This window comes from Bufo gargarizans, chromosome 10 (assembly GCF_014858855.1).
Source record: "Bufo gargarizans isolate SCDJY-AF-19 chromosome 10, ASM1485885v1, whole genome shotgun sequence".
Lineage (NCBI taxonomy): Eukaryota > Metazoa > Chordata > Amphibia > Anura > Bufonidae > Bufo > Bufo gargarizans.
Genome location: NC_058089.1, coordinates 129,473,980 through 129,498,349, shown reverse-complemented (window position 1 = coordinate 129,498,349; position 24,370 = coordinate 129,473,980). Strand labels below are relative to the sequence as shown.

At 51.3% G+C, this 24,370-nt stretch overlaps 1 protein-coding gene across 1 annotated transcript in view; it reads right to left on the bottom strand.

The window, feature by feature from the left end:
• Positions 1 to 24,370, bottom strand: part of ATP2C2 (ATPase secretory pathway Ca2+ transporting 2) — a 76,755-nt gene that overhangs the window by 29,833 nt on the left and 22,552 nt on the right. Inside the window, exons 4-12 of the mRNA XM_044269341.1 lie at positions 24,147 to 24,236; positions 24,022 to 24,057; positions 19,375 to 19,436; positions 17,467 to 17,575; positions 9,384 to 9,533; positions 7,946 to 8,014; positions 6,661 to 6,736; positions 5,313 to 5,379; positions 5,111 to 5,235 (exon numbers count right to left, since the gene is read on the bottom strand). Coding sequence (XP_044125276.1) covers positions 5,111 to 5,235; positions 5,313 to 5,379; positions 6,661 to 6,736; positions 7,946 to 8,014; positions 9,384 to 9,533; positions 17,467 to 17,575; positions 19,375 to 19,436; positions 24,022 to 24,057; positions 24,147 to 24,236 — 784 coding nt within the window. The remainder of the gene's footprint in view (positions 1 to 5,110; positions 5,236 to 5,312; positions 5,380 to 6,660; positions 6,737 to 7,945; positions 8,015 to 9,383; positions 9,534 to 17,466; positions 17,576 to 19,374; positions 19,437 to 24,021; positions 24,058 to 24,146; positions 24,237 to 24,370) is intronic.

Sequence of the window (24,370 nt, the reverse complement as noted above, 5' to 3'; positions counted from 1 at the left end):
TATGATGAGCTGGCACAGTCAGGATTGTATCAAGCTGGTACTATGAGGAGCTGGCACTGCCAAGACTGTATAAAGCTGGTACTATGATGAGCTGACACTGTCAGGACTGTATTACGTTGGCACAATGATGAGCTGGCACTATTATGAGCTGCCACTGCCAAGACTGTATGAAGCTTGTACTATGATGAGCTGGCACTGTCAGGACTGTATGAAGCTGGTACTATGATGAGCTGGCACTGTCAGGACTGTATAAAGCTGGTACTATGATGAGCTGGCACTATGATGAGCTGGCACTGTCAGGACTGTATGAAGCTGGTACTATGATGAGCTGGCACTGTCAGGACTGTATGAAGCTGGTACTATGTATGATGAGCTGGCACTGTCAGGACTGTATGAAGCTGCTACTATGATGAGCTGGCACTGTCAGGACTGTATGAAGCTGCTACTATGATGAGCTGGCACTGTCAGGACTGTATGAAGCTGGTACTATGTATGATGAGCTGGCACTGTCAGGACTGTATGAAGCTGGCACTGCCAAGACTGTATGAAGCTGGTACTATGATGAGCTGGCACTGTCAGGACTGTATGAAGCTGGTACTATGATGAGCTGGCACTGTCAGGACTGTATGAAGCTGCTACTATGATGAGCTGGCACTGTCAGGACTGTATAAAGCTGGTACTATGTATGATGAGCTGGCACTGCCAAGACTGTATGAAGCTGGTACTATGTATGATGAGCTGGCACTGTCAGGACTGTATGAAGCTGGCACTGCCAAGACTGTATGAAGCTGGTACTATGATGAGCTGGCACTGTCAGGACTGTATGAAGCTGGTACTATGATGAGCTGGCACTGTCAGGACTGTATGAAGCTGGTACTATGATGAGCTGGCACTGCCAAGACTGTATGAAGCTGGTACTATGATGAGCTGGCACTGTCAGGACTGTATGAAGCTGCTACTATGATGAGCTGGCACTGTCAGGACTGTATAAAGCTGGTACTATGATGAGCTGGCACTATTATGAGCTGGCACTGCCAAGACTGTATGAAGCTGGTACTATGTATGATGAGCTGGCACTGCCAAGACTGTATGAAGCTGGTACTATGATGAGCTGGCACTGTCAGGACTGTATGAAGCTGGTACTATGATAAGCTGGCACTGTCAGGACTGTATGAAGCTGGTACTATGATGAGCTGGCACTGTGAGGATTGTATAAAGCTGGAACTATGATGAGCTGGCACTGTCAGGACTGTATGAAGCTGGTACTATGATTAGTTGGCACTGCCAAGACTGTATGAAGCTGGTACTATGATGAGCTGGCACTGTCAGGACTGTATGAAGCTGGTACTATGATTAGTTGGCACTGCCAAGACTGTATGAAGCTGGTACTATGATGAGCTGGCACTGTCAGAACTGTATGAAGCTGGTACTATGATGAGCTGGCACTGTCAGGACTATTACGTTGGCACAATGATGAGCTGCCACTGCCAAGACTGTATGACGCTGCTACTATGATGAGCTGGCACTATTATAAGCTGGCACTGCGATGAGCTGGCACTGTCAGGACTGTATGAAGCTGGTACTATGATGAGCTGGCACTGTCAGGACTGTATGAAGCTGGTACTATGATGAGCTGGCACTATTATGAGCTGGCACTGCCAAGACTGTATGAAGCTGGTACTATGATGAGCTGGCACTGTCAGGACTGTATGAAGCTGGTACTATGATGAGCTGGCACTGTCAGGACTGTATGAAGCTGGTACTATGATGAGCTGGCACTGTCAGGATTGTATGAAGCTGGTACTATGATGAGCTGGCACTGTCAGGACTGTATGAAGCTGGTACTATGATGAGCTGGCACTGTCAGGACTGTATGAAGCTGGTACTATGATAAGCTGGCACTGTCAGGACTGTATGAAGCTGGTACTATGATAAGCTGGCACTGTCAGGACTGTATGAAGCTGGTACTATGATGAGCTGGCACTGTCAGGACTGTATGAAGCTGGTACTATGATGAGCTGGCACTGTCAGGACTGTATGAAGCTGGTACTATGATGAGCTGGCACTGTGAGGATTGTATAAAGCTGGAACTATGATGAGCTGGCACTGTCAGGACTGTATGAAGCTGGTACTATGATGAGCTGGCACTGTCAGGATTGTATGAAGCTGGTACTATGATGAGCTGGCACTGTCAGGACTGTATGAAGCTGGTACTATGATGAGCTGGCACTGTCAGGACTGTATGAAGCTGGTACTATGATAAGCTGGCACTGTCAGGACTGTATGAAGCTGGTACTATGATGAGCTGGCACTGTCAGGACTGTATGAAGCTGGTACTATGATGAGCTGGCACTGTCAGGACTGTATAAAGCTGGCACTATGATGAGCTGCCACTGCCAAGACTGTATGAAGCTGGTACTATGATGAGCTGGCACTGCCAAGACTGTATGAAGCTGGTACTATGATGAGCTGGCACTGTCAGGACTGTATGAAGCTGGTACTATGATGAGCTGGCACTGTCAGGACTGTATGAAGCTGGTACTATGATTAGTTAGCACTGCCAAGACTGTATGAAGCTGGTACTATGTATGATGAGCTGGCACTGCCAAGACTGTATGAAGCTGGTACTATGATGAGCTGGCACTGTCAGGACTGTATGAAGCTGGTACTATGATAAGCTGGCACTGTCAGGACTGTATGAAGCTGGCACTATGATGAGCTGGCACTGTCAGGACTGTATGAAGCTGGTACTATGATTAGTTGGCACTGCCAAGACTGTATGAAGCTGGTACTATGATGAGCTGGCACTGTCAGAACTGTATGAAGCTGGTACTATGATGAGCTGGCACTGTCAGGACTGTATTACGTTGGCACAATGATGAGCTGCCACTGCCAAGACTGTATGACGCTGCTACTATGATGAGCTGGCACTATTATAAGCTGGCACTGCGATGAGCTGGCACTGTCAGGACTGTATGAAGCTGGTACTATGATGAGCTGGCACTGTCAGGACTGTATGAAGCTGGTACTATGATGAGCTGGCACTGTCAGGACTGTATGAAGCTGGTACTATGATGAGCTGGCACTGTCAGGACTGTATGAAGCTGGTACTATGATGAGCTGGCACTATTATGAGCTGGCACTGCCAAGACTGTATGAAGCTGGTACTATGATGAGCTGGCACTGTCAGGACTGTATGAAGCTGGTACTATGATGAGCTGGCACTGTCAGGACTGTATGAAGCTGGTACTATGATGAGCTGGCACTGTCAGGATTGTATGAAGCTGGTACTATGATGAGCTGGCACTGTCAGGACTGTATGAAGCTGGTACTATGATAAGCTGGCACTGTCAGGACTGTATGAAGCTGGTACTATGATGAGCTGGCACTGTCAGGACTTTATGAAGCTGGTACTATGATGAGCTGGCACTGTCAGGACTGTATAAAGCTGGCACTATGATGAGCTGCCACTGCCAAGACTGTATGAAGCTTGTACTATGATGAGCTGGCACTGTCAGGACTGTATGAAGCTGGCACTGCCAAGACTGTATGAAGATGGTACTATGATGAGCTGCCACTACCAAGACTGTATGAAGCTTGTACTATGATGAGCTGGCACTGTCAGGACTGTATGAAGCTGGTACTATGATGAGCTGGCACTGTCAGGACTGTATGAAGCTGGTACTATGATGAGCTGGCACTGTCAGGACTGTATGAAGCTGGTACTATGATGAGCTGGCACTGTCAGGACTGTATAAAGCTGGTACTATGATGAGCTGCCACTGCCAAGACTGTATGAAGCTTGTACTATGATGAGCTGGCACTGTCAGGACTGTATGAAGCTGGTACTATGATGAGCTGGCACTGTCAGGACTATATGAAGCTGGTACTATGATGAGCTGGCACTGTCAGGACTGTATGAAGCTGGCACTGTCAGGACTGTATAAAGCTGGTACTATGATGAGCTGGCACTATTATGAGCTGGCACTGCCAAGACTGTATGAAGCTTGTACTATGATGAGCTGGTACTATAAGGACTGTATGAATCTGGCACAATGATGAGCTGGCACTGTCAGGACTGTATAAAGCTGGTACTATGATGAGCTGGCACTATTATGAGCTGGCACAAGACTGTATGAAGCTGGTACTACGATGAGCTGGCACTGTCAGGACTGTATGAAGCTGGTACTATGATGAGCTGGCACTGTCAGGACTGTATGAAGCTGGTACTATGATGAGCTGGCACTGTCAGCACTATATGAAGCTGGTACTATTATGAACTGGCACTGTCAGGACTGTATGAAGCTGGTACAATTATGAGCTGGCACTGTCAGGACTGTATGAAGCTGGCAGAATGATGAGCTGGCACTGTCAGGATTGTATGAAGCTGGCACTATGGTGAGCTGGCACTGTCAGGATTGTATGAAGCTGGCACTATGGTGAACTGGCACTGTCAGGACTGTATGAAGCTGATACTAGGATGAGCTGGCATTGTCAAGACTGTATGAAGCTGGCACAATGATGAGCTGGCATTGTCAGGACTGTATTAAGTTGGCACAATGATGAGCTGGCACTGTCAGGACTGTATGAAGCTGGTACTATGATGAGCTGGCACTATGATGAGCTGGCACTTTCAGGACTGTATGAAGCTGGTAATATGATGAGCTGGCACTGTCAGGACTGTATAAAGCTGGTACTATGATGAGCTGGCACTATTATGAGCTGGCACTGCCAAGACTGTATGAAGCTGGCACAATGATGAGCTGGCATTTTCAGGACTGTATTAAGTTGGCACAATGATGAGCTGGCACTGTCAGGACTGTATGAAGCTGGTACTATGATGAGCTGGCACTATGATGAGCTGGCACTTTCAGGACTGTATGAAGCTGGTAATATGATGAGCTGGCACTGTCAGGACTGTATAAAGCTGGTACTATGATGAGCTGGCACTATGATGAGCTGGCACTGTCAGGACTGTATGAAGCTGGTACTATGATGAGCTGGCACTGTCAGGACTGTATGAAGCTGGTACTATGATGAGCTGGCACTGTCAGGACTGTATGAAGCTGATAACCTAACCCTAACCCTCATCATTTCATCTCACACTCACCCAGCGTCTCCACTATGGGCAGCTTCTTGACGATCACCCGCTTCTTGGCCATTCTCATTACCCCAAGGGCCAGCGTCACTGTCACCACAATGGGGAGACCTTCTGGAATAGCGGCCACGGCAAGACTGAAAGAAGAAGAGACGAGACATCAAGACCTGGGGTAGGAAAACCCCCATCATCCCGAATATGAGGCGGAGTATACCTGACTCCAATGGTGAACATGCTGAGCAGAGGCTTCCCCTGCAGCCAGCCAATCAGCATGATGAGCCCTGCATGGAAGAGATGGAGACAGGTCAGCATGGACCGCAGCAGCAACAACCCCCACCCGGCGCTGATATGAGGGAAAGGTGTGAGCAGCCGCCCCCAGAGGTTACCATTTATGCACCCGCGGGAGGAACCTCAGAGGATCTAATCTCCCTGCAACATGCAGGATATTTCATGACACCTGTCCCCAATGTACAGCAGACGCTCTACAGTCCGCCCCCGCTGTACAGCAGATACAACACAGTCCGCCCCCGCTGTACAGCAGATACAACACAGTCTACCCCCGCTGTACACCAGATACAACACAGTCCGACCCCGCTGTACACCAGATACAACACTGTCCGCCCCGCTGTACACCAGATACTACACAGTCCGACCCCGCTGTACACCAGATACAACACAGTCTGACCCCGCTGTACACCAGATACAACACAGTCCGCCCCCGCTGTACACCAGATACAACACAGTCCACCCCCGCTGTACACCAGATACAACACAGTCCACCCCCGCTGTACACCAGATACAACACAGTCCACCCCCGCTGTACACCAGATACAACACAGTCTGACCCCGCTGTACAGCAGATACAACACAGTCTGACCCCGCTGTACACCAGATACAACACAGTCCACCCCCGCTGTACACCAGATACAACACAGTCTGACCCCGCTGTACACCAGATACAACACAGTCTGACCCCGCTGTACACCAGATACAACACAGTCTGACCCCGCTGTACACCAGATACAACACAGTCCACCCCCGCTGTACACCAGATACAACACAGTCTGACCCCGCTGTACAGCAGATACAACACAGTCCGACCCCGCTGTACACCAGATACAACACAGTCCACCCCCGCTGTACACCAGATACAACACAGTCCACCCCCGCTGTACACCAGATACAACACAGTCTGACCCCGCTGTACACCAGATACAACACAGTCTGACCCCGCTGTACACCAGATACAACACAGTCTGACCCCGCTGTACACCAGATACAACACAGTCTGACCCCGCTGTACACCAGATACAACACAGTCTGACCCCGCTGTACACCAGATACAACACAGTCCACCCCCGCTGTACACCAGATACAACACAGTCCGACCCCGCTGTACACCAGATACAACACAGTCCACCCCCGCTGTACACCAGATACAACACAGGCCGCAAATGAAGGTTTCACTGACTGAGTGAATAAAATGAAACACGACGACCTCCCCCACTGTGAATTCGCAGTCGGCTGTCGCACTGGCGGGTGTAAGAGATTCCTCGGCTCACCTATTATTCCAAATGAGAAGAGGGACAGTTGCTTCCCCAGCTTGTCCATACTTTTCTGCAGAGGTGTTTTAGGAGTCTGAAACACAAGAGAAAGTGATGAGCGACAGGTGTTAAACGCGGGATGCCAGCACCAACACCCTGCCAAACTGGTGACCGGGGGCAGCTTGGTAGTAAGGTTGTATTACAAACGCCAATGTCTGGGCAGTGTGAGCGTCGATGGCTGCACTGTCCTATATCCCGCCATGGTTCAGCCCTATTGATTCACCAGGAGATAATCGGGTATCTGCCGTCTTGATGAAACATGCCCAGCAGCCAACAATCAAGCATTTGCCCGTTTATAAGCTGATCGATTCCTATGAACGCTGGTTCCCAATAACATGTGGCCCTAAGTCTGGGGCCCTGAATAATACAGAATGAGGTCCTGGGAGCCTCTAGATGTAATCAGGGAGTAGATGGTGTGTAATAATAGACACAGGAGCTGCAGTCACATTTTGGCTGGTTTTCAGTTACTGTGAGGACAACTATAAAGTTTACAAACCACTGTCTGTTTCCAAGGCAACCAGAAGAATTTAGAAAGCGGCTCCAGAGGGGATTGGAGTAGAATAGATACATATACGTAATCAAAGAAAGTTACTCAGCATTATATGGAGATGTTTAGTGAAGGGGAAGACGGTCAAAGGCCAGGGAAAAGAAATCACCGCCAGCGGTGTGTAGTCATCGGCCAGGGAAGAGTAATCTCATCGGCCAGGGAAGAGTAATCTCATCGGCCAGGGAAGAGTAATCTCATCGGCCAGGGAAGAGTAATCATCGGCCTGGGAAGAGTAATCATCGGCCAGGGAAGAGTAATCATCGGCCAGGGAAGAGTAATCATCGGCCTGGGAAGAGTAATCATCGGCCAGGGAAGAGTAATCATCGGCCAGGGAAGAGTAATCATCGGCCATTGAAGAGTAATCATCGGCCAGGGAAGAGTAATCACCGCCAGGGAAGAGTAATCAACACCAGGGAAGAGTAATCAACACCAGGGAAGAGTAATCAACACCAGGGAAGAGTAATCAACACCAGGGAAGAGTAATCAACACCAGGGGGGGCAGTCACGACAGTGTGATGTTCGAGAACCCGCAAGACCAGATTGGTTTTCAGGGTCACAGCTGTCCTCAGAGAGGCCTGACAACCAGCCTCACGTTAATCATTGTGAAGGGTAATGATGACAACACTTATGATGTCACCACTTCATCAAAAATGAGATCATGGAGCAGAAGCAGGAAGATCTGCCAAGGACACAAACCTCCTCTGCCTGCATCATCTTGAAGACTTCTCCGAACTGCGACTTCTCTCCCACACAAATGACGATTCCCTGAGAAAACAAGATGTGAGAAGAAAGTGAGAATCTATGAAATGATAATTAAGTGTTCCTGCGTGGCAAGACCGCGTACTGTTATCTCACATATATATTGTTATTATTATAGCCAAATTTACCACCCTAACTCCTCCCACAGTTTTCACACTACATAGAGAGTAATATACCGAAAAAGTGTGCATTAATCCCGATTGGTGTGCTATTACTTTGTGGAACGTTTCGCCGAATGGTTCACAAAATATCTGCATTTTGTGGTGAAATTGGAATTAATGGCGGAATGTTCAAAGCTAGAGTGGGAGCTGACAAAAGCTAGAGTGTGAGCTGAAAAATCAGGACATGATTTCTAACCGGCCACCAGTCCCTCATTTTCAAGCCCACCTACACAAATCTTATATCAAAACGTTCAGCTATCCCTGCTGCCACAAAAAATGTCCACGGCTAAGCCATAGTCCTGATAGTTTTCACAATACGACCATTTGTTTGCAACTCGCGCCGCCCATTGAAATTCATTGAAACTCCACTCTAGCCACCTCAGATTTGAAGGGCAATTTCTAAACAGCGACTGTGCGTTCATTTTTTATATTTCAGAGAAATACTATGCATCAAAATGTAGGATATAAATGTAGAATATAAAGCTCTTACCTGTAGGATTTATACATTTTAAACTACAACCGTTTGAAGATGGCAACCGCCAGTGAAGTGAGCAAGTTGGAGCAGTTTGTTTTTAACCGCTCTTCTCTGCCCTTGCTGTAGAGTGAGATGCCATAGGAAGCCAGGTGTGTGAGCAGCCAGCAGAGTGACAAAAGCTAGAGTGTGAGCTGAAAAATCAGGACATGATTTCTAAACTGCCACCACTCCCTCATTTTCAAGCCAACCTACACAAATCGGCTGCTAATGTTTTTTATGCTAATGTTTTTTATAAATGTATGTTTTGATGTAACTGTGAAGCACTTTGGGCAACAACATTGCATTTAAATGTGCTTTATAAATAAATAAAAGTTGAAATAAAATGCATTTCTCACTCTGTCAAGCTTGCCATGTGCACTTTTTAAATTTGATCAATTGGTTAGAGTAATGTTTACTATCATGACTCACTCCAAACACTCCATAACGTTACTCTGCCCACTCCAACCTTTCCACAGTTCCTCCAGCCACTCCAGTTGTAGACTACTGGTGGAGGCAAGAACACTTCGCACAATTTCCCCAGAAATTGTAGCTTTTCTAGGGTATTCTTATCATTTATATGCTGATAGGCGGCATTCTCAGTGTTGTCACCGCTGATCTCTAGTGAATGGATAGGCGTCATTCTCAGTGTTGTCACCGCTGATCTCTAGTTAATGGATAGGCGGCATTCTCAGTGATTTACCTTTCCTTTTCCGTATCGGACCAGCGTGCCCATGAAGACAATGTTGCTCAGTGTTGTCAGGCCGCTTGCTTCGTCCACCGATCCGTGGATTTTGCTGCATGGTTCTGTCTCACCAGTAAAACTGGACTCATCCACTAACAGATCCGTCGTCTGATGAGAGAGAAGACATTTATAGGACAATCAGTAATGAGGTGTTTGCAGGTCTGCATGGTGGGAGTCACTGGACAGTAATATGGTAGAACTCTCCCCCTCGGGCTAATGAGGGTCTCGTGGACCCCCCACAGGGCGGCTGCACTCAGAGGATTCATGAAGGGATACTGGTCGTCTGCAGATATCTGTATGAGCCGATAACTGAGGATTTCCTGACCTCTGGGCGAGGAACAATCAGTGAGAGTTTCCCCTCAGGATCCTGCCGCTTATCTCCCCTGTTTACACTGCAGGTGAACTTCATTTATTTGCTTTACTGTGTTGACACAGAGGAGGAGGTTGGCTCAAAATGCCTTTGTGTGGCGGCGAGAACTCGGCAAATAGTTGTGACCTTGGCGAGGGGCGTCCAGAGTGAACACGAAGGCCACAAACATTGCAAGGAGATTTCAGAAATCTGAGGTTTAGTGTTATGTTCAATGGGCCAATCATCCTTTCCCCTAGTGCAATCTGATATAAAATATTGTGACAGAATATAATGTCCTGTAATGTAATATTGTATATAACTTCTAGCTATGGCAGAGCTTCTATCTTCTGGAGCTCTCCTCCTCTTCCTCATCCTACTCCTCCTCTGGAGCTCTCCTCCTCCTTCAGCCTGGAATAATATCCAGAGTCCTGTACACACAGAGCGTCGTCCTGGAATAATATCCAGAGTCCTGTACACACAGAGCGTCGTCCTGGAATAATATCCAGAGTCCTGTACACACTGAGCGTCGTCCTGGAATAATATCCAGAGTCCTGTACACACAGAACGTCGTCCTGGAATAATATCCAGAGTCCTGTACACACAGAGCGTCGTCCTGGAATAATATCCAGAGTCCTGTACACACAGAGCGTCGCCCTGGAATAATATCCAGAGTCCTGTACACACAGAGCGTCGTTCTGGAATAATATCCAGAGTCCTGTACACACAGAGCGTCGTCCTGGAATAATATCCAGAGTCCTGTACACACAGAGCGTCGTCCTGGTATAATATCCAGAGTCCTGTACACACAGAGCGTCGTCCTGGAATAATATCCAGAGTCCTGTACACACAGAGCGTCGTCTGGGAATAATATCCAGAGTCCTGTACACACAGAGCGTCGTCCTGGAATAATATCCAGAGTCCTGTACACACAGAGCGTCGTCCTGGAATAATATCCAGAGTCCTGTACACACAGAGCATCGTCCTGGAATAATATCCAGAGTCCTGTACACACAGAGCGTCGTCCTGGAATAATATCCAGAGTCCTGTACACACAGAGCGTCGTCCTGGAATAATATCCAGAGTCCTGTACACACAGAGCGTCGTCCTGGAATAATATCCAGAGTCCTGTACACACAGAGCGTCGTCCTGGAATAATATCCAGAGTCCTGTACACACAGAGCGTCGCCCTGGAATAATATCCAGAGTCCTGTACACACAGAGCGTCGCCCTGGAATAATATCCAGAGTCCTGTACACACAGAGCGTCGTCCTGGAATAATATCCAGAGTCCTGTACACACAGAGCGTCGTTCTGGAATAATATCCAGAGTCCTGTACACACAGAGCGTCGCCCTGGAATAATATCCAGAGTCCTGTACACACAGAGCGTCGCCCTGGAATAATATCCAGAGTCCTGTACACACAGAGCGTCGTCCTGGAATAATATCCAGAGTCCTGTACACACAGAGCGTCGCCCTGGAATAATATCCAGAGTCCTGTACACACAGAGCGTCGTCCTGGAATAATATCCAGAGTCCTGTACACACAGAACGTCGTCCTGGAATAATATCCAGAGTCCTGTACACACAGAACGTCGTCCTGGAATAATATCCAGAGTCCTGTACACACAGAGCGTCGCCCTGGAATAATATCCAGAGTCCTGTACACACAGAGCGTCGTCCTGGAATAATATCCAGAGTCCTGTACACACAGAACGTCGTCCTGGAATAATATCCAGAGTCCTGTACACACAGAGCGTCGCCTTGGAATAATATCCAGAGTCCTGTACACACAGAGCGTCGTCCTGGAATAATATCCAGAGTCCTGTATGCACAGAGCGTCGTCCTGGAATAATATCCAGAGTCCTGTACACACAGAGCGTCGTCCTGGAATAATATCCAGAGTCCTGTACACACAGAGCGTCGTCCTGGAATAATATCCAGAGTCCTGTACACACAGAGCGTCGTGCTGGTATACAGGAAGTGCAGAATTATTAGGCAAATGAGTATTTTGACCACATCATCCTCTTTCTGCATGTTGTCTTACTCCAAGTAGTATAGGCTCGAAAGCCTACTACCAATTAAGCATATTAGGTGATGTGCATCTCTGTAATGAGAAGGGGTGTGGTCTAATGACAACACCCTATATCAGGTGTGCATAATTATTAGGCAACTTCCTTTCCTTTGGCAAAATGGGTCAAAAGAAGGACTTGACAGGCTCAGAAAAGTCAGAAATAGTGAGATATCTTGCAGAGGGATGCAGCACTCTTAAAATTGCAAAGCTTCTGAAGCGCGATCATCGAACAATCAAGCGTTTCATTCAAAATAGTCAACAGGGTCGCAAGAAGCGTGTGGAAAACCAAGGCGCAAAATAACTGCCCGTGAACTGAGAAAAGTCAAGCGTGCAGCTGCCAAGATGCCACTTGCCACCAGTTTGGCCATATTTCAGAGCTGCAACATCACTGGAGTGCCCAAAAGCACAAGGTGTGCAATACTCAGAGACATGGCCAAGGTGAGAAAGGCTAAAAGACGACCACCACTGAACAAGACACACAAGCTGAAACGTCAAGACTGGGCCAAGAAATATCTCAAGACTGATTTTTCTAAGGTTTTATGGACTGATGAAATGAGAGTGAGTCTTGATGGGCCAGATGGCTGGATTGGTAAAGGGCAGAGAGCTCCAGTCCGACTCAGACACCAGCAAGGTGGAGGTGGAGTACTGGTTTGGGCTGGTATCATCAAAGATGAGCTTGTGGGGCCTTTTCGGGTTGAGGATGGAGTCAAGCTCAACTCCCAGTCCTACTGCCAGTTTCTCGAAGACACCTTCTTCAAGCAGTGGTACAGGAAGAAGTCTGCAAGGTAAGAAAAACATGATTTTCATGCAGGACAATGCTCCATCACACGCGTCCAAGTACTCCACAGCGTGGCTGGCAAGAAAGGGTATAAAAGAAGAAAATCTAATGACATGGCCTCCTTGTTCACCTGATCTGAACCCCATTGAGAACCTGTGGTCCATCATCAAATGTGAGATTTACAAGGAGGGAAAACAGTCCACCTCTCTGAACAGTGTCTGGGAGGCTGTGGTTGCTGCTGCACGCAATGTGGATGGCGAACAGATCAAAACACTGACAGAATCCATGGATGGCGGCTTTTGAGTGTCCTTGCAAAGAAAGGTGGCTATATTGGTCACTGATTTGTTTTTGTTTTGTTTTTGAATGTCAGAAATGTATATTTGTAAATGTTGAGATGTTATATTGGTTTCACTGGTAAAAATAAATAATTGAAATGGGTATATATTTGTTTTTTGTTAAGTTGCCTAATAATTATGCACAGTAATAGTCACCTGCACACACAGATATCCCCCTAAAATAGCTAAAACTAAAAACAAACTAAAAACTACTTCCAAAAATATTCAGCTTTGATATTGAGTTTTTTGGGTTTATTGAGAACATGGTTGTTGTTCAATAATAAAATTAATCCTCAAAAATACAACTTGCCTAATAATTCTGCACTCCCTGTAATATCCAGAGTCCTGTACACACAGAGCGTCGTCCTGAAATAATATCCAGAGTCCTGTACACACAGAGCGTCGTCCTGGAATAATATCCAGAGTCCTGTACACACAGAGCGTCGTCCTGGAATAATATCCAGAGTCCTGTACACACAGAGCGTCGTCCTGGAATAATATCCAGAGTCCTGTACACACAGAGCGTCGCCCTGGAATAATATCCAGAGTCCTGTACACACAGAGCGTCGCCCTGGAATAATATCCAGAGTCCTGTACACACAGAGCGTCGTCCTGGAATAATATCCAGAGTCCTGTACACACAGAGCGTCGCCCTGGAATAATATCCAGAGTCCTGTACACACAGAGCGTCGTTCTGGAATAATATCCAGAGTCCTGTACACACAGAGCGTCGTCCTGGAATAATATCCAGAGTCCTGTACACACAGAGCGTCGTCCTGGTATAATATCCAGAGTCCTGTACACACAGAGCGTCGTCCTGGAATAATATCCAGAGTCCTGTACACACAGAGCGTCGTCTGGGAATAATATCCAGAGTCCTGTACACACAGAGCGTCGTCCTGGAATAATATCCAGAGTCCTGTACACACAGAGCGTCGTCCTGGAATAATATCCAGAGTCCTGTACACACAGAGCATCGTCCTGGAATAATATCCAGAGTCCTGTACACACAGAGCGTCGTCCTGGAATAATATCCAGAGTCCTGTACACACAGAGCGTCGTCCTGGAATAATATCCAGAGTCCTGTACACACAGAGCGTCGCCCTGGAATAATATCCAGAGTCCTGTACACACAGAGCGTCGTCCTGGAATAATATCCAGAGTCCTGTACACACAGAGCGTCGTCCTGGAATAATATCCAGAGTCCTGTACACACAGAGCGTCGCCCTGGAATAATATCCAGAGTCCTGTACACACAGAGCGTCGTTCTGGAATAATATCCAGAGTCCTGTACACACAGAGCGTCGTTCTGGAATAATATCCAGAGTCCTGTACACACAGAGCGTCGTCCTGGAATAATATCCAGAGTCCTGTACACACAGAGCGTCGCCCTGGAATAATATCCAGAGTCCTGTACACACAGAGCGTCGGCCTGGAATAATATCCAGAGTCCTGTACACACAGAGCGTCGTCCTGGAATAATATCCAGAGTCCTGTACACACAAAGAAGCAAATCTCCAGATCGGAGAACAAACATGAGCTGAGGGTACGGAGGGAGCAGCCAGGATTTGTCACGGTGCTGATTAAAAATGTCACTTTCTAGCTCAATAACTGGAGACAATCCACGTATGACGGGTGCGGAGGCGGCAGAGTCACATTACCAACACAGAAGAGCCGTGATCCCATATTACAAGGAATCGTCTCCGGTCACGGGACGCAGGTCACAGCTATAGAAACACAGCACTTCTACAGAAGCCATGCAAGATATTAGGGGCCACTATGCCGAGGGGCCACAACATTTCCCTTTCACATCTGACATAACAACCACTCTCCAATATGGCAGACGGCGCCCCTTTCTGCAACCGCAGGAACTAAAAGCCTAAATAGAGAACTGGCACGGCTGCCCAGAGCAACCAATCAGAGCACGGCTTTCCGCCCAGTGCAGAACGTTCTAAACTGGGGGGAGATGAGTGCTGTGACCACTGCCATTTTGAGGATCTGACCCCTGAGCCTTTGTTTCAGTGCAGATATAATAAGCCGCACGTTGCGCACAGGCCCGGCGGCTGCTTATCCGCGTCCCCCACCGACAGAGGGAACTTGTGAAAGAGATGAAAGGATTTCAGCAGCGAGGCTGGAACATGTGAGACTTTCCAAATATAACTGCTCCCCCCTGAACGGACTAAGGAGCCATTGTTTTCAATGAGAAAAAGGCATAGATGTAACCCCTTCCTGTCTGCAGTGGCTGAAGCCATACACTGCTGACTAATCTGAAATAGATACAGACCGATAATCATCTGTCCAGCCCAGGGAGCGGCTATCAGCAGCCGGCACGCTCGCAGCCTTGCTGGGACGTGTTGTTCTCTGGGGATATGTGGAGCTGGCTGCTGACAATCTAATGGCTTCAGCTCAGCTGTCTCAGGAGGATATAGGGACGGGGCAGGTTGGATTTTTACTTCTCTCTTGATAATGGTGTCAGTCATGGCGCCGCTTATCTCCATAGGAAAAAAGAAACACATTCAGACAAGTCCATCAGACGTGTCGTGGATGATAGCGGAGGGCTGACCAATCCTTTATGTGAGGTCTGTGGCCGGGGTGAGCTCAGCTAATCCCACAGAACTGTCCCCGAGCCGTGTCCCGCTGCTCCACCCAATGTGCCACGGAGGGAAACGCCTGGAAGCATCCAGCACAGCTCCATCCAAAAATCTGGGGGTAATCAATACGGGGCGGGTGACGGGTGTAGGGCCCGATCACATGACACCTGCCTGTACCTGGAGTCTATCATTACAAGGAGTAATGCTGCACATAATTCTGCTCCTAGACCCCCGGCGGGTGGTCCGGGGCCCCGCCGCCGCTGCTCTTACCTGATACTGGTGTACATCAGCTGGAAACCAGTAATGCTGGATTGACATGCTCGGAGCAGCAGCTGATTAACAGGAAGGAAGCGTTCCGTCCTGACATTGCCTGCCCGTTGAGTGGAGGTGAAGAGCTGCACACAGCGATCACCTCCACAGTATGAGAGGTGGCTTCTGCCATCGCCCGTCCTCATACGGCTGCATCGTCTCTGGTCACAATCGGCTGCCCAGAAACGATAATTTAGCTGTTTCCATTAGAGATTGTTTCGCTCGTTCATCGGGTAATCTGCGGCCGATTATCGTGGACGCCGTACCGTGTAAACTCAGCGTCACAGCGCGCTGGGCTCGGCCGGAGAGATGGCGAGTAAGGTTTAGACTCCTCACAAGACGATTTGCCAAGAGCAAACTCAGTGGGGGTCATTTATAAACTTTTTTACGCCAGACATGCAACGATATTTCATTGCATGTGAATTTTTGGATAGTCAGGGACCGGAGCTATCAGTCAGGGACCGGAGCTATCAGTCAGGGACCGGAGCTATCAGTCAGGGACCGGAGCTATCAGTCAGGGACCGGAGCTATCAGTCAGGGACAGGAGCTATCAGTCAGGGACCGGAGCTATCAGTCAGGACCGAAGCTATCAGTCAGGGACCGGAGCTATCAGTCAGGGACCGGAGCTATCAGTCAGGGACCGGAGCTATCAGTCAGGGACCGGAGCTATCAGTCAGGGACCGGAGCTATCAGTCAGGGACAGGAGCTATCAGTCAGGGACAGGAGCTATCAGTCAGGGACAGGAGCTATCAGTCAGGGACCGGAGCTATCAGTCAGGGACCGGAGCTATCAGTCAGGACAGGAGCTATCAGTCAGGACAGGAGCTATCAGTCAGGGATTGGAGCTATCAGTCAGGGACCGGAGCTATCAGTCAGGGACCGGAGCTATCAGTCAGGGACCGGAGCTATCAGTCAGGACCGGAGCTATCAGTCAGGGACAGGAGCTATCAGTCAGGGACCGGAGCTATCAGTCAGGGACCGGAGCTATCAGTCAGGACAGGAGCTATCAGTCAGGGACCGGAGCTATCAGTCAGGGACAGGAGCTATCAGTCAGGACAGGAGCTATCAGTCAGGACAGGAGCTATCAGTCAGGACAGGAGCTATCAGTCAGGGACAGGAGCTATCAGTCAGGGACCGGAGCTATCAGTCAGGGACCGGAGCTATCAGTCAGGGACAGGAGCTATCAGTCAGGGACAGGAGCTATCAGTCAGGGACCGGAGCTATCAGTCAGGGATTGGAGCTATCAGTCAGGGACCGGAGCTATCAGTCAGGGACCGGAGCTATCAGTCAGGGACCGGAGCTATCAGTCAGGGACCGGAGCTATCAGTCAGGGATTGGAGCTATCAGTCAGGGACCGGAGCTATCAGTCAGGACAGGAGCTATCAGTCAGAGACCGGAGTAGTTTATAGTCCAGGCCCATGGACTGCCGGCGGCCGGCCGGAGCCTCGTCATAGATTAAGCGCATTCTCCACCAGTGCAGGGGGGAGGCAAAGACTGGCGTAAAAAGCTGGTCTTCGCAAATGACACCCAGATCACACTGTTCTATTCACTGACTGTTACACTGATGTTACAAAACATCTCTAATACACTGAATAACACTGATAACTACCTCAATTAGTCTGATGTCTGCAGGGACCCGGTCGCCGACTGTCAGACACACCACATCTCCAGGGACCAGTTCTCGAGCAAGTAGATGCTGCAGCTTCCCATTACGGACACTGTAAACAATGAAACAAGAGTAAATGGCCTGTACAGAGAGCTGCTGCTGAAGAGGAAAGAAAGCATAAAGAGAGCTGCTGCTGAGGAAAGAAAGCATATAGAGAGCTGCTGCAGAGGAAAGAAAGCATAAAGAGAGCTGCTGCAGAGGAAAGAAAGCATAAAGAGAGCTGCTGCAGAGGAAAGAAAGCATAAAGAGAGCTGCTGCAGAGGAAAGAAAGCATAAAGAGAGCTGCTGCAGAGGAAAGAAAGCATAAAGAGAGCTGCTGCAGAGGAAAGAAAGCATATAGAGAGCTGCTGCAGAGGAAATATAGAGAGCTGCTGCAGAGGAAAGAAAGCATATAGAGAGCTGCTGCAGAGGAAAGAAAGCATATAGAGAGCTGCTGCAGAGGAAAGAAAGCATAAAGAGAGCTGCTGCAGAGGAAAGAAAGCATATAGAGAGCTGCTGCAGAGGAAAGAAAGCATACAGAGAGCTGCTGCTGCAGAGGAAAGAAAGCATAAAGAGAGCTGCTGCAGAGGAAAGAAAGCATATAGAGAGCTGCTGCAGAGGAAAGAAAGCATATAGAGAGCTGCTGCAGAGGAAAGAAAGCATATAGAGAGCTGCTGCAGAGGAAAGAAAGCATAAAGAGAGCTGCTGCTGAGGAAAGAAAGCATATAGAGAGCTGCTGCAGAGGAAAGAAAGCATATAGAGAGCTGCTGCAGAGGAAAGAAAGCATATAGAGAGCTGCTGCAGAGGAAAGAAAGCATAAAGAGAGCTGCTGCAGAGGAAAGAAAGCATATAGAGAGCTGCTGCAGAGGAAAGAAAGCATATAGAGAGCTGCTGCAGAGGAAAGAAAGCATATAGAGAGCTGCTGCAGAGGAAAGAAAGCATATAGAGAGCTGCTGCAGAGGAAAGAAAGCATATAGAGAGCTGCTGCAGAGGAAAGAAAGCATATAGAGAGCTGCTGCAGAGGAAAGAAAGCATATAGAGAGCTGCTGCAGAGGAAATATAGAGAGCTGCTGCAGAGGAAAGAAAGCATATAGAGAGCTGCTGCAGAGGAAAGAAAGCATAAAGAGAGCTGCTGCAGAGGAAAGAAAGCATATAGAGAGCTGCTGCAGAGGAAAGAACACATAAAATGAGAGCTGCTGCAGAGGAAAGAGCACAAAGAGCTGCTGCAGAAGAAAGAACACACAGAGAGCTGCTGCAGAGGAAAGAAAGTGTGCAGAAAACTGCTGCAGAGGAAAGAACATGTACAGAGAGCTGCTGCAGGGGAAAGCAAAAAATGACACACAGCAAGCAGCAGCTCTGCCAGCAGGTGTCTGTACGCCGCCCTCACATAGTGCATTCCGTTTTATGAGATTCTAGATTATCAGAGGCTTCTGTGTCAAACTCTAGGTCTGTGATGGCTAGCCTCTGGCACTCCAGCTGGGGTAGAACTACGACTCATTCATGTTTACAGCTGGAGACTGAAAACCCATCCTCACCTAGTGCTGCTCACACTGCAGAGGGTTTGCTACAATGTATCAGCGCAGGTGAGTGCAGTCTACTCAGGGGTGATTTGTGCAGCATTTAGCTCAGAAGATTCTTTCTGGCATTACATCACAACAAACCATGGGCAGGACTATTTCGGGACAGGCTCTTCAGCCTCTGAAGTAAACAAAGCATGCCTCCATTCACAGACAGCAAGCAGAGATTTTGAAAACTAAAGAAAAGTCTATTAAACAGCTGTAGACCTTTAATTTAGGATCAAACAGCTCATAAATCAAGACAAAATGAACCCGGTCACATGACCACAGGGAGAATTTGGGGGGGACTACTCACCAGTTACATTCGGGGGGCACCAGTTTGTTTAACTCCTCAAGAGATTTTTCTGAGCGATATTCCTGTCGATAGAAGAGAATTGGATCAGGTTTGGGTTTGTGACCTTCCCCTCTTCATCAAGTGTAATGATCTGCAGCTAGGAACCCCCCCCCCAAGGATGAGAACTGGGGGGCGGCCATAGAGGGGAGGTCCTGGCTGAATAATGGTGGCGCATTGTCTGCAGCATATTGATGGGCTCATCCATTTAAAATCAATATGGCGTCTTCAGGAGGGGATGAGATGTGGGGGTCAGGAGGCAGCTCAGCCAGGTGGTCCCCCACAATCAGGGAGGGGGGGGTGATGAGATGTGGGGGTCAGGAGGCAGCTCAGCCATTTAAAATCAATATGGCGTCTTCAGGAGGGGATGAGATGTGGGGGTCAGGAGGCAGCTCAGCCAGGTGGTCCCCCACAATCAAGGGGGGGAGTGATGAGATGTGGGGGTCAGGAGGCAGCTCAGCCAGGTGGTCCCCCACAATCAAGGGGGGGGGGGGAGTGATGAGATGTGGGGGTCAGGAGGCAGCTCAGCCATTTAAAATCAATATGGCGTCTTCAGGAGGGGATGAGATGTGGGGGTCAGGAGGCAGCTCAGCCAGGTGGTCCCCCACAATCAAGGGGGGGAGTGATGAGATGTGGGGGTCAGGAGGCAGCTCAGCCAGGTGGTCCCCCACAATCAAGGGGGGGGGGGGGAGTGATGAGATGTGGGGGTCAGGAGGCAGCTCAGCCAGGTGGTCCCCCACAATCAGGGGAGGGGGGTGATGAGATGTGGGGGTTAGGAGGCAGCTCAGCCAGGTGGTCCCCCACAATCAGGGAGAGGGGGAGTGATGAGATGTGGGGGTCAGGAGGCAGCTCAGCCAGGTGGTCCCCCACAATCAGGGGGGGGGGGGGTGATGAGATGTGGGGGTCAGGAGGCAGCTCAGCCAGGTGGTCCCCCACAATCAGGGGGAGGGGGAGTGATCAGATGTGGGGGTCAGGAGGCAGCTCAGCCAGGTGGTCCCCCACAATCAGGGGGAGGGGGAGTGATGAGATGTGGGGGGTCAGGAGGCGGTTCAGCCAGGTGGTCCCCCACAATCAGGGGGAGGGGGGTGATGAGATGTGGGGGTCAGGAGGCAGCTCAGCCAGGTGGTCCCCCACAATCAGGGGAGGGGGGTGATGAGATGTGGGGGTCAGGAGGCAGCTCAGCCAGGTGGACCCCCACAAGCAGGGGAGGGGGGTGATGAGATGTGGGGGTCAGGAGGCGGTTCAGCCAGGTGGTCCCCCACAATCAGTGGGAGGGGGAGTGATGAGATGTGGGGGTCAGGAGACAGCTCAGCCAGGTGGTCCCCCACAATCAAGGGGGGGGGGGAGTGATGAGATGTGGGGGTCAGGAGGCAGCTCAGCCAGGTGGTCCCCCACAATCATGGGAGGGGGGTGATGAGATGTGGGGGTCAGGAGGCAGTTCAGCCAGGTGGTCCCCCACAATCAAGGGGGGGGGGGAGTGATGAGATATGGGGGGTCAGGAGGCAGCTCAGCCAGGTGGTCCCCCACAATCAGGGGAGGGGGGTGATGAGATGTGGGGGGTCAGGAGACAGCTCAGCCAGGTGGTCCCCCACAATCAAGGGGGGGGGGAGTGATGAGATGTGGGGGTCAGGAGGCAGCTCAGCCAGGTGGTCCCCCACAATCAGGGGAGGGGGGTGATGAGATGTGGGGGTCAGGAGGCAGTTCAGCCAGGTGGTCCCCCACAATCAGGGGGAGGGGGAGTGATGAGATGTGGGGGGGTCAGGAGGCAGCTCCGCCCGGTGGTCCCCCACAATCAGGGGAGGGGGGTGATGAGATGTGGGGGGTCAGGAGGCAGCTCAGCCAGGTGGTCCCCCACAATCAGGGGAGGGGGGTGATGAGATGTGGGGGTCAGGAGGCAGCTCAGCCAGGTGGTCCCCCACAATCAGGGGAGGGGGGTGATGAGATGTGGGGGTCAGGAGGCAGCTCAGCCAGGTGGTCCCCCACAATCAGGGGAGGGGGGTGATGAGATGTGGGGGGTCAGGAGGCAGCTCAGCCAGGTGGTCCGACACAATCAGGGAGAGGGGGAGTGATGAGATGTGGGGGTCAGGAGGCAGCTCAGCCAGGTGGTCCCCCACAATCAGGGGGAGGGGGGTGATGAGATGTGGGGGTCAGGAGGCAGCTCAGCCAGGTGGTCCCCCACAATCAGGGGGAGGGGGAGTTATCAGATGTGGGGGTCAGGAGGCGGCTCAGCCAGGTGGTCCCCCACAATCAGGGGGAGGGGGAGTGATGAGATGTGGGGGGTCAGGAGGCGGTTCAGCCAGGTGGTCCCCCACAATCAGGGGGAGGGGGGTGATGAGATGTGGGGGTCAGGAGGCAGCTCAGCCAGGTGGTCCCCCACAATCAGGGAGAGGGGGAGTGATGATATGTGGGGGGTCAGGAGGCAGCTAAGCCAGGTGGTCCCCCACAATCAGGGGAGGGGGGTGATGAGATGTGGGGGTCAGGAGGCAGCTCAGCCAGGTGGTCCCCCACAATCAGGGGGAGGGGGGTGATGAGATGTGGGGGTCAGGAGGCAGCTCAGCCAGGTGGTCCCCCACAATCAAGGGGGGGGAGTGATGAGATGTGGGGGTCAGGAGGCGGCTCAGCCAGGTGGTCCCCCACAATCAGTGGGAGGGGGAGTGATGAGATGTGGGGGGTCAGGAAGCAGCTCAGCCAGGGGGTCCCCCACAATCAGGGAAGGGGAGTGATGAGATGTGGGGGGTCAGGAGGCGGCTCAGCCAGGTGGTCCCCCACAATCAGGGGAGGGGGGGTGATGAGATGTGGGGGGTCAGGAGGCAGTTCAGCCAGGTGGTCCCCCACAATCAGTGGGAGGGGGAGTGATGAGATGTGGGGGGTCAGGAAGCAGCTCAGCCAGGTGGTCCCCCACAATCAGGGGAGGGGGGTGATGAGATGTGGGGGGTCAGGAGGCAGCTCAACCAGGTGGTTCCCCACAATCAGGGGAGGGGGGTGATGAGATGTGGGGGTCAGGAGGCAGCTCAGCCAGGTGGTCCCCCACAATCAGGGGGAGGGGGGGGTGATGAGATGTGGGGGGTCAGGAGGCAGCTCAGCCAGGTGGTCCCCCACAATCAAGGGGGGGGGAGTGATGAGATGTGGGGGTCAGGAGGCGGTTCAGCCAGGTGGTCCCCCACAATCAGTGGGAGGGGGAGTGATGAGATATGGGGGGTCAGGAGGCAGCTCAGCCAGGTGGTCCCCCACAATCAGGGGGAGGGGGAGTGATGAGATGTGGGGGGTCAGGAGGCAGCTCAGCCAGGTGGTCCCCCACAATCAGGGAGAGGGGGGGTGATGAGATGTGGGGGTCAGGAGGCAGCTCAGCCAGGTGGTCCCCCACAATCAGGGAGAGGGGGGGTGATGAGATGTGGGGGTCAGGAGGCAGCTCAGCCAGGTGGTCCCCCACAATCAGGGGGAGGGGGAGTGATGAGATGTGGGGGGTCAGGAGGCAGCTCAGCCAGGTGGTCCCCCACAATCAGGGGGAGGGGGGGTGATGAGATGTGGGGGTCAGGAGGCAGCTCAGCCAGGTGGTCCCCCACAATCAGAGGGAGGGGGGGGTGATGAGATGTGGGGGGTCAGGAGGCAGCTCAGCCAGGTGGTCCCCCACAATCAAGGGGGGGGGGGAGTGATGAGATGTGGGGGTCAGGAGGCGGTTCAGCCAGGTGGTCCCCCACAATCAGTGGGAGGGGGAGTGATGAGATATGGGGGGTCAGGAGGCAGCTCAGCCAGGTGGTCCCCCACAATCAGGGGGAGGGGGGGTGATGAGATGTGGGGGTCAGGAGGCAGCTCAGCCAGGTGGTCCCCCACAATCAGGGGGAGGGGGAGTGATGAGATGTGGGGGGTCAGGAGGCAGCTCAGCCAGGTGGTCCCCTACAATCAGGGAGAGGGGGGGTGATGAGATGTGGGGGTCAGGAGGCAGCTCAGCCAGGTGGTCCCCTACAATCAGGGAGAGGGGGGGTGATGAGATGTGGGGGTCAGGAGGCAGCTCAGCCAGGTGGTCCCCCACAATCAGGGGGAGGGGGGGTGATGAGATGTGGGGGGTCAGGAGGCAGCTCAGCCAGGTGGTCCCCCACAATCAGAGGGAGGGGGGGTGATGAGATGTGGGGGTCAGGAGGCAGCTCAGCCAGGTGGTCCCCCACAATCAGGGGGAGGGGGAGTGATGAGATGTGGGGGTCAGGAGGCAGCTCAGCCAGGTGGTCCACCACAATCAGAGGGAGGGGGGGTGATGAGATGTGGGGGTCAGGAGGCAGCTCAGCCAGGTGGTCCACCACAATCAGGGGGAGGGGGAGTGATGAGATGTGGGGAGGGGGGGCAGGAGGCAGGTCAGCCAGGTGGTCCCCCACAATCAGAGGGAGGGGGGGTGATGAGATGTGGGGGTCAGGAGGCAGCTCAGCCAGGTGGTCCACCACAATCAGGGGGAGGGGGAGTGATGAGATGTGGGGGTCAGGAGCGGTCCCCTGCACACCATGGGGCGACCCTCTGACCGGTCAGGGTCCGTGGTGTAAGGTGGCAAACGCTTATATTACAGAGGGATAGGAAATAACAGGGTGTCGCGCGCTGGGACCGCGGTGTCAGAAGAATTCATACCTGCACGAAAGCCACGGTGACCACGATTAATATCGCCTGCCACAAATCAAGAGGACAGAACACGGTTAGAGAAACACGGACAAGAGGTGATCAGCAATATGGCGGACTCTGGCCCCTCTACTCACCACTGTGATGCTGACGGCGTCCTCGTACTCCTTGGTCACGACGCTGACCAGCGCAGAGCCCAGCAGCAGCAGGATGAGCGGATTTGTGAACTTTAGAGAAAAAGAAACCATGACAGAGCGAGAAATACACTGGGCGTCCTCTGGAGACGCTCAGATGGAACCGCGCGGCGTCCATTATCGTATGGAGATCAGACTGGTGTGCGCCGTCACGTGGGCAATATCCT